The sequence below is a fragment of the Crotalus tigris genome, unplaced genomic scaffold (genome assembly GCF_016545835.1).
Source record: "Crotalus tigris isolate CLP2741 ecotype Arizona unplaced genomic scaffold, ASM1654583v1 scf7180000018081.1164505, whole genome shotgun sequence".
NCBI lineage: Eukaryota > Metazoa > Chordata > Lepidosauria > Squamata > Viperidae > Crotalus > Crotalus tigris.
The window spans coordinates 1,144,227-1,154,081 of record NW_024096813.1 but is presented as its reverse complement, the minus strand read 5'-3'; the positions used below and the strand labels follow the sequence as shown (position 1 = coordinate 1,154,081).

Genomic DNA, 9,855 nt, shown 5'->3' with positions numbered 1-9,855 from the left:
TTAGGTGTTGTTCGTCAGCTAAGCGTTTTGTTCTGGAGATGAGTGTCTTGGCTACAGAGTTGATCTGTGCTGGGTGGTGGTGTGAGAGAGCGTGCAGATAGCGGTTTGTGTGTGTTTTCTTCTGGTAGATGGTGTGTCCTAGGGAGCCATTGGATTTCTTGTAGACTAAGACATCCAGGAAGGGAAGTTGGTTGTTAGCTTCTGTTTCCATGGTGAACTGTATTTTGGGGTGTAGGCTGTTGAGGTGTGTGAGGAAGTTGTCCAGTTTTTCTTTCCCATGTGGCCAGATTATGAAGGTGTCGTCTACGTATCTGAGCCAGAGTTTGGGTTTGTGATCCGATTTTTCTAGAGCTTGGGTTTCAAAGTGTTCCATGTAGAGGTTGGCAATGACAGGTGAGAGGGGTGATCCCATGGGTGCTCCTTCTGTTTGTTTGTATTTTTGTCCATTATAGATGAAGTATGTGTTGGATAGGCAGTGGTTGGTCAGATCTAAGATGTGTTTGGGGGGGTTATATTTGTTTTGAATAGCTGTCAAGGCTTCTTTGATAGGCACTTGGGTGAAGAGGGATATGACATCGAAGCTCACTAGTAGGTCGCTGGGCTGTAAGCTTTGTTTCTTTATGATCTCTATAAACTGGAATGAGTTTTTTTACGTGTGAGGTGATGGATTCTGCATAGGGCTGTAGTTGTTTGGCGAGAAATTTGGCTAGGTTTTGTAGAGGTGAGCCTATGGAGCTGACTATAGGTCTGAGTGGGGTTCCTTCTTTGTGTATCTTGGGGAGACCATAGAGTTTGGGGCATCTGGATGATTTCTCTCTGGGAATGATTCTTTGCTGGATCTCTTCGCTAATGGGGGAGGCTTTTATCTTGGTTCTGGTGGTTTTTTCCAGGTAGGTGGTGGGATCTGTATTTAGGGGTTTGTATGTGGAGTCTTGGAGTAGGTTGGTTAATTTGGTTTGGTAGTCAGATGTGTTCATAACCACCGTGGCGTTGCCCTTGTCTGCTGGTAGGATTATTATGCTGGTGTCTTCTTTCAGGTTACGTAGTGCTGTCTGTTCCTCTTTGGGTAAGTTGCTTTTGGGTGGCTTGCTGGTGCAGAGGATGTTGGTGATTTGAGTCTGATTTTGTTAGCGTCATCGGGGTTGATTTTGGTCAGGCTGGTTTCAACTCCACATATAATGGTTTCAGTGGGGATGTGTTTGGGAGCGACTGCAAAGTTGAATCCTTTGGAAAGGACATTGGTTTCGGCTTTGGTGAGGATCCTATCTGAGATGTTATGCACTGTTTGTTTCATGTGTGGCTGTGAGGGAGGAGGGGTTTGTTTCTGGCGTTCTTGTAGTCTTCGGAGTTTGTTGGTGTGTGTATCTGTCTTGAGGGTGGTCTGTGTTTCGGCTCTCCAGACGGCGAGTTGTTTGGATTTGTCCCAAAGTGCGGGGTGGATCTTGTTGCTGAGTTTGAGGTGGAGTGTGAGGAGATCTTTGTTAATTCGGTCTAGGAGGAATCTTTTTGTGTGAAGTTCATTTCTGATTAGGGCCAATTCTGTTCTTTTCAGGATCCGTTTGGTGGCTGCAGAGTTGGAGTGGAATTTCAGTTGGAAACATGTGGGGATTAGATTTTGATCTCGGCAGTTACGTAGGAATGCGAGGTCACATAAAATGGAAGCTCTTTGGACTTCAAGTTTTTCATAGGTCCTGGTCAGATGGTGGATTTCCTCCCCGTAGAGGTTCGATATTTGTTTTCTGAGGTTTTCGCGGGTATTTGTATATAGGTCTTTGGTTGTTCGGGTTTTCTCCCGCGTAAAATTGGAAGTGTCTTGGCAACGTTTCGACGAAGTCACATTCGTCATCTTCAGGCTGGTGTTTTTAGCTTCTTGCTTTGAGCAGCAATGTGTGGTTTTAGCTGTTTCTTCCTTTTAACTGCCAGTGAGGGTATGAACTGATTGGATGGGAGCTTGGCTGTGTTCTGATTGGGTGGAGGTGTGTTCTGAATGGTTAGGGGCTTGGCTGTGCTCTGATTGGCTGGGGGAGTGTTCTGTTTGGTTGTGCTCAGGTTAGTCTGAGTTGCAGAGGGGTTTAAGATTTTGGGGTTAGGGAGTCGTTTGTCAATAAGGGCAGGTTTCCAAATGGCTGGTAGGCGGGAGGTATCATCTCGCTTGTTCATGCTGTGTGGGCGTTTTTCTATCTCGATGGCTTCTCTGATTATTCTGTTATTAAAATGTTCACTTTTGGCAATGGTTCTGGTATTTTTAAAGTCAGAATAATCAGAGAAGCCATCGAGATAGAAAAACGCCCACACAGCATGAACAAGCGAGATGATACCTCCCGCCTACCAGCCATTTGGAAACCTGCCCTTATTGACAAACGACTCCCTAACCCCAAAATCTTAAACCCCTCTGCAACTCAGACTAACCTGAGCACAACCAAACAGAACACTCCCCCAGCCAATCAGAGCACAGCCAAGCCCCTAACCATTCAGAACACACCTCCACCCAATCAGAACACAGCCAAGCTCCCATCCAATCAGTTCATACCCTCACTGGCAGTTAAAAGGAAGAAACAGCTAAAACCACACATTGCTGCTCAAAGCAAGAAGCTAAAAACACCAGCCTGAAGATGACGAATGTGACTTCGTCGAAACGTTGCCAAGACACTTCCAATTTTACGCGGGAGAAAACCCGAACAACCAAAGACCTATATATATATATATATATATATATATATACCTTTCCTGTCCAGTGAATGTGGGTGTGCATACATGCACACTCCTATCAGCAACTGAGGAGCAGACATCATGAATCTGCTATAGTGTACTCTATCTATGAAAGCATATGCTATAATACATTTGTTAGTTTTTAAAGCTGCTTTTGCAAAACTTCTGTCGCAGTCTCTGAATACCAACATGCTCTGTCAAACTATATTAAATTGCAGTGGAGCTCCTGAATTTTGTATAATGCTATATTTTTTTTAATAAGGCCAGGAATTGAAAGTGAAATAAGTAGAGGAAATAGAAACCTCATGGTACTTTTTCTGTAGAATATTCTTTGCCAAAATTGTAATAGCATGGCAAACATCAACTAGGAACTGTTTGATTCTCTCACCCACGCAAAGCCTCCCAGTAAACAAGGTATCGGCAAGAGCAGAGCATCTATTTGCAAATCCTCCTCTTCATGTTGCCCAGAAAATATTTTAGGGGTCAGTTAAATGAGGCTGTCTTCTTTGCTGTCTGTATTAAGAGACATTTACAGAGAAACAGCAAGAGAACATACTGCAGATCATCAGATCCTATTTTATCAATTAGAGTGGCTAATGCTAAACATCAATATAACACAAGACAAGGCCTCTCTTATTCAGCACCTTTTCCACAGTGATCAGCTAGATGCTCCTTCGAAGGCCTCAAGCAGAACAGGTGAGTAAACCCACTATAATTCCCATATATATATTAGAACATGGAACCATTCTCCTGAAGGTAATAGTTATGCCATCATGTTGCTATCAATAGCATTATCCTTGTGATGGAATGCAGTAAGGAAGAGGAGTAAGAGGCAACTTAGTTCAGATAATACGTGTGAGAGAAAGAGAGTGAAGACAGTCCTTCCCTAATAATTCACAGAGTATTTTGAAGATACAGATAGTAAAGTCCTCAGTCTGGCAAGACTTTGTCTACAGACAAATAAAGAACTTAGCTGTGAGGAATCACCACGTGTTTTGGGCTTGACAATCCTCCATGAATTTGTCCCGTTCCATTTTAAAGCTAAACTATATCACTATATCTATGTAGTTTATGCTCTGTGAGAAATTTTTTTCACCTTTTGTCTGCGAATCTCCAACTATTCAGTTTATTGATGACCCTGGATTCTAATGTGATTAGAAAGCAGAAAAGCTATTTGCTCATACCGTGCATCATTTTATAAACATCCATCATATCAGTTTTTACTCATTTTTATCACAAATGAAACAGCACCAGATATGTAATTTCTCTACTGCAATGTCCAAATTTAATATCCAGAAATCTTGAAGGGAATTAGAATAAGACAGAATTAAAACATTACCAAATTGGTAGGGCTGATATTTTAGAGAACAGTAGACCAAGTTAGAAATATTCACGTCTGCTCTGCATCCTCAATTTCACACCTCTCAGCAAGTTTTACCCTTCCTGAGATTTTCCTGCTTGCCAATTATCCACAAAGTTGCAAGTTATTTGGGTCCTTCCTCCCCTGAAAGATGCCAATGAGTTCTGCTGACTTGCCTTTCTTGAGGCCCTCCCCCTTTCCTTTCTTCTCCCACAGAATCACTGGAAAAATTTCCAAAAAATTCTGCACAAAGAAGAAATCAGAAAAAAAACCTACAGCAATAACAACTGGTTCCAATTTGTTGGAAATGAAATGTTATCCACATTCCACCTTGGCTACCTCCAGGTTATATAATAGTACAGCCAGTCTCTTCCTGAACTAGACATAGGAAGAGAGATAGGATATGTAAGGAAGAGCCCCTAACAGAAGACAAGTGTCCTATTCAGTATAACTGGGAATGATATTGCCATCCTCCTTTCTTTTTGATTTCACTGCTTCAGAGACTGAAGCTACTTGGATAAGCAACGATTCCAACCAAACAGAAAGAGAAGTCTAGTTGCCATGATTCAACTTCCAGACAATAATATCTGGATGATTCAGAATCTTCATCAACACAGCTGAGAACAATTTATTATGCTGATAAAGTATGGATTGGTGCATTCTTCCTGCTTAAGATATTATGAGCTGGGTAAACACATGACCAACAACTACTATTAAAAATACAGTTTATCATTATTATTGCTATTTTCATTCTAATAACACCATAGGAATAGCAGTTATGAGTAGATAATCTTGAAAGGATTATTTTACAGTTCTATGTGACACTATTATTATTCTTATCAAAAGTGATTTTACTTTCCAAAAGCCCTCCAATGAATCCATAAAAAAACCAAATTTGAACTTTATTATTGATTTGTCACATTATTTCATTTTAGATTTATCAAATATGTTTGCATATTATGACTCAAGACATCTGACTGATTTCTCATTCAAATAAAATGAATATTACCTGGATCTTGCTGATACTGACTTTCTGGTTAGCCCTGGAATAGTAATATGAAGAGATTTAACAAAACAGCTTTAGGGTTCCTTGTAAGCATATAGTCCATATATCAGTGATCATGATTGCTGGGATGATCGGAGTTGTAGCTTTGAGCATTTGGAAGATGCTAGTAAGAAATACTACAACTGGGACCAGCAACTCAGTCATTAAGCAAGTGATCACTAAGTAAAACCATGACTGTGTTTATGATCTTACTTCAGCTTTACTTTGCTTTAAAGGCCTGTGGAGATTGTAGATGTGAGGATTGGTTGTAAAGTTATTTTTTTATCACTGTCCTAACTGTGAATGATTGCTAAATGAGGCAGTTGAGAAATGAAGTGTATCCGTACTCTGAGCAAGTGACTAACTGAGGTTGGGCCTGGAAGAAGAAATAACAGTCACTACCTCTTTGACTTTTAATGCAGTATCTATTGAAAAATGCAGGGATATTATCTCCTAGAGTTATACATTTATATAAGTATATAGATAGGATAAATCTTAGTGGTCATCTAATCAACCTCAGTGGTCAACTCAGCAATGCTGGATATCATCTTTGATAGATGATGTCCACTTCTTTTTAAATATTTCCAGTAATGGATTCTCCAAGCTAGCCTGTGTCAAATAAAAAAAACTGAAGGTCATGGCTAATTTGAGCATAAAAAGCAAATGCTGAGCTCTGCCTTTAAGCTGTGCTTGTTGAACAGAATGGTAGAAATTACTTCTCTAGGCTAGGTCAAATCCATTTGTAACAAGGCCACTTTCTTTTCCCATTCTTGTGCCCTCCATTGTGTTTAGTTTTTAAGTGTTCTTCTCTTTCTAGCTGTCTGATTTGTATTTATATCTAGAGATTCCAGTAAAATACAAAATATATTAGTTATACACATGCCCTGTCGGCCTTAATATGGAATATAGTGACAGAAAAGATCCCCACCATACTTAGTAGTATATTTTAAAAGAAAGATATGACTTCACCAACACATTTGCATTTGACTTACATACATGCCTGAAACTATTCTCTTTTGCAGTAAGCAATGTTATGCAAAGTGCAAAAGGGGATAAGAAATTATAGAAATAATAAATTAAATAAATTAAAACATGGGATAAGAAAAAAATAGCTAACTCTAATTTATAGAAATATGAATCATTGTAACTCTCAATATCTTCTTATCCTTACCAACCATCCTTGTGTCCATGATGTCAACACATTATGTCTTATGATGCCTTTTGTTTTTTACATTTCTTCCCTCCAATCATAATTGTATCATAAATCCAATCATAAATACCATCCAGTCATAATTTCCTATTTTCCCCTTCCACTTGTAGTATTCATTCTTCCTTCATGTATTTGTTTTGCTATTTGATCCTTATCCATTCTGTCTAGTTCTCTGTGTGACCAAATACAGTATTCTTGATTTTATCACTTCTGGCTTTGCTATCCATACAAGCAGACATCATTCCATGCTCAGTATTAAACAATTAGCTTATTACATTTCAAGCACTATTTATTTCCATCTTATATTGCTCTTTTCTCATTCAATGACCAACTTTCACCATCAGATTCATGCAAAACATTCCATAATTTAATTTTGTTCACTTATCTTATATTTTATCTAAATCAACAAATGGATAACATCATTTGTTGCTCCAACACTGGAAGTTTTTAAGAAGAGACTGGACAGCCATTTGTCTGAAACGAAATAGGGTTTCCTGACTGAGCAGGGGGTTGGACTAGATGATCTCCAAAGTCCCTTCCAACATTATTATTGTTGTTGTTATTGTTGTTTTTGTTATCAGATTTATACATCTCTCAATGCCTTGGTGAAGAATAAAATCTGGCTGGTGCATCCCCCAAACTGTGTTTGTCGGAAGTCCCCTGGAGAGGTCATAAATGGGGACCACGTGACCTCAGCATGCAGCAACTGTTGGAAATATATGGCAGTTGCCAAGCATTCAAATTTTCATTCCATTATCTTGGGGACATCGCAACAATTGTGAGTGTGGGGAGCAGTTATAAGACACTTTTTTCAGTACCGTCATAACTTTAAACGATCATTAAACGAATGTTTGTAAGTCGATGATTACTCGTAGTCAAGATAATCCTCAATTTACAACACAGCTGGGAGTGCAGTCTTAAAGTAAGTCATCATGTGACTGCATAAAATTTTATAACTTTTTAAATCATGGACATTAACTGAACCTAGCTTCCTTGTTGGAAGCTAGCTGGGAAGGTCACAAATCATGATTCCATGATGGCAAGACACCTCATAAATGTGAGCCAGCTGCCAAGTGCCTAAATTCAATCATGTAATCATGGGAGTGGTGCAGTAATCATAACTTCAAGGATGGGTCATACGTCACTTTTTTCCAAGGCCATCGTAATTGTTAAATGAGCAGTTGTAAGTCAAGGACTATCTGCATCTATATGGAAAAAAGAATTTCTGAAGAACCTAAACAAGAAATTAAAATGATCTAAAAATACCATTGGACACAAAAGTTACTATGCATTAAAATCCTGCCTAGGAAACAATCTGATCTATCTGTTGACCAATAGAAAACTATGCTAGTCCAATGACAGGCTTGCGCCACTAGAACACTCATCATTATGAGGCAAACATGGGGCTCTCTCTTGGGGCAGACGAACAGAAGCAGACAGCCATAGCCTCTTCATTTTTAAGATGGTGCCCTGTTTCAACCTTTCAGCTGCTTAAAGGATTCCACTTTTCAATGGCCTAATTCTGCTGAACATACTGTGAGCTCTTAATTGGGTTTCTCACTCCCAATGTGGAAGACAGTCAGTACATAAGTATAGTAATTATTAAATTAGCTCATTACTATACAATATTCAGCTTGGTCCCACGTTCTGCCCTGCTCTCTACTTTACCCCACATAATTATCTGACCTGGAACAAACAGTCCATTTACATGATGACATGGCCAAGGAAAAATACCACAGATTGGTTCATGGGTCACCTGAAGCTTTATTTGGATATATGAATATACATATATCTTGTTAAAAACCATCTTGATGTTTCAATAATACACTGACCAGCAAGATGGATTTCCATTAAGAGTCGCTTCACAGTGAGATGGTCGGCAAATAAATGTAATAAATAAATAAACATATAAAGTTATCAGTTTAATAATTTAATATTTTAAATGAAATATTTTATTAAGTGAAAGATAAGCAGAATGGAATGTTGAATCAGAACAATCTTGTTTAGTAATGAGCACAATCTATATAGATCAAGAGAATCTCTGCTGATACTTAAAAGAATAAGTTTATTTTCAAAATGTGAAGGTATCTGGGGAAATAAAAGGACTCGTCAAACAGGGTTTCTGTGATACAGGTTTATGAGTCCATTTCTCAGCACTACAAATATGAAAGTAAACCTCAGATGTATGATCTTGTTTTTAATAAAATTTGGACTTGGCTATATTCTAGGGCAATTTTAAAAAGATATATATATATATTAGTGGCTCCACCAGTGGCTTCGCCAGATAAGAATATCTTTGCTGATCATTCCCTTCCCCTAACCCTTAACCTCTGGCTTAGTAAAAATTGTAATTTCCACAGTTCTCCCAATTATATCTCTCCCTGTTGAATTTAGTATGACTCTCTTAGAAACATTTTGGAAGTAGGATTGAAACACTATCAGATGAAGAAGGACATTTTTTTTTCTGCCAGAGTCTTTCATATACTGATAGAATTTAGAATTGAAAGTAATCACAAGGATCATCTAATTTAATGTTTCTCAACCTTGGCAACTTTAAGATGTGTGAACTTTATTGCCACAGCTGAGAAATACTGAGTTACTACAATCCTCTTCAATGTGCAGGAAAACCAATTAAACTATCCCTGAGAGGTGGCAATCTAGTTGCTCTTAAAAATCTTTAGATATCAAGACCTCACAGCCTCCAGATTTAGACTTTTCCATTGCCATATAGATCTTACTATCAGCAAGTTTTTCTTTACGGTATATAGTCCTAATAATAATACACTAATGTAATGTCACTTAATTCTAGGATATTTCATCAGTTTAGGAATCAACTTGAAAGAGATCTAGATAGAAGAACATCTAAACCTTCTGGTTGATCATTAGGTAATTTTCATACATTGGCAAGACTTTTTGAGACCAATTTCTTCAACAACAAAAGCAGAACATTTTTCTCCATTTAAGTTTGGCTGCTGAAATTTCAAGGATGTAAGAAAACTGAAGGTGGATTATTATGAAATTTCTGATACTTTTAAATAAGAAAAAAAATTGGATGCCTTGTGCTTTGGGACCAAAGTTAATAGGTTTGTGTTCACCATATTTTAAAAAAATAATTATTTGTCATTTTCTTTACTTCACATATTTTCATACTATCTATAGAATAAATGTATACTGTGGGCATTTTCTGAGTATGTAGAATCTACTGCCTTACTTTTGGTTATCTCTATTAGACAATCAATGCATCTATATTCAAAAAGAATTATCATTGTTACAAGTTATTACTATATTAAATAGGAAAAAATTGAAAAGGAGAACTAATACACTTGCATAATTATAGCAATATATTATATTTCAGATTGCATTTTGTTTTCAAGTATAGGTAACAGCAATAATTCTATCTATATAATAGTCTGTTTGCTTGTTTAAGTCTTACCTTGCCACAAGCTGTCATGGCTAGAGCCAACTGGTACCAGAGATGAAATTCACCAAATGCAAGCTTCATTGCTCTTTCTAAACACTGGGGAGAAAAAA

At 37.9% G+C, this 9,855-nt stretch overlaps 1 protein-coding gene across 2 annotated transcripts in view; it reads right to left on the bottom strand.

Moving 5' to 3' along the window:
• Positions 1-5,091: 5,091 nt before the first annotated feature.
• Positions 5,092-9,855, bottom strand: part of TTC7A (tetratricopeptide repeat domain 7A) — a 42,943-nt gene continuing 38,179 nt past the window's right edge. For both annotated transcript variants that reach the window (XM_039347493.1, XM_039347492.1), the window contains exons 10-11: positions 9,758-9,841; positions 5,092-5,112 (exon numbers count right to left, since the gene is read on the bottom strand). In XM_039347493.1, the coding sequence (XP_039203427.1) occupies positions 5,107-5,112; positions 9,758-9,841 (90 nt within the window). In that variant the 3' untranslated portion in view covers positions 5,092-5,106. The remainder of the gene's footprint in view (positions 5,113-9,757; positions 9,842-9,855) is intronic.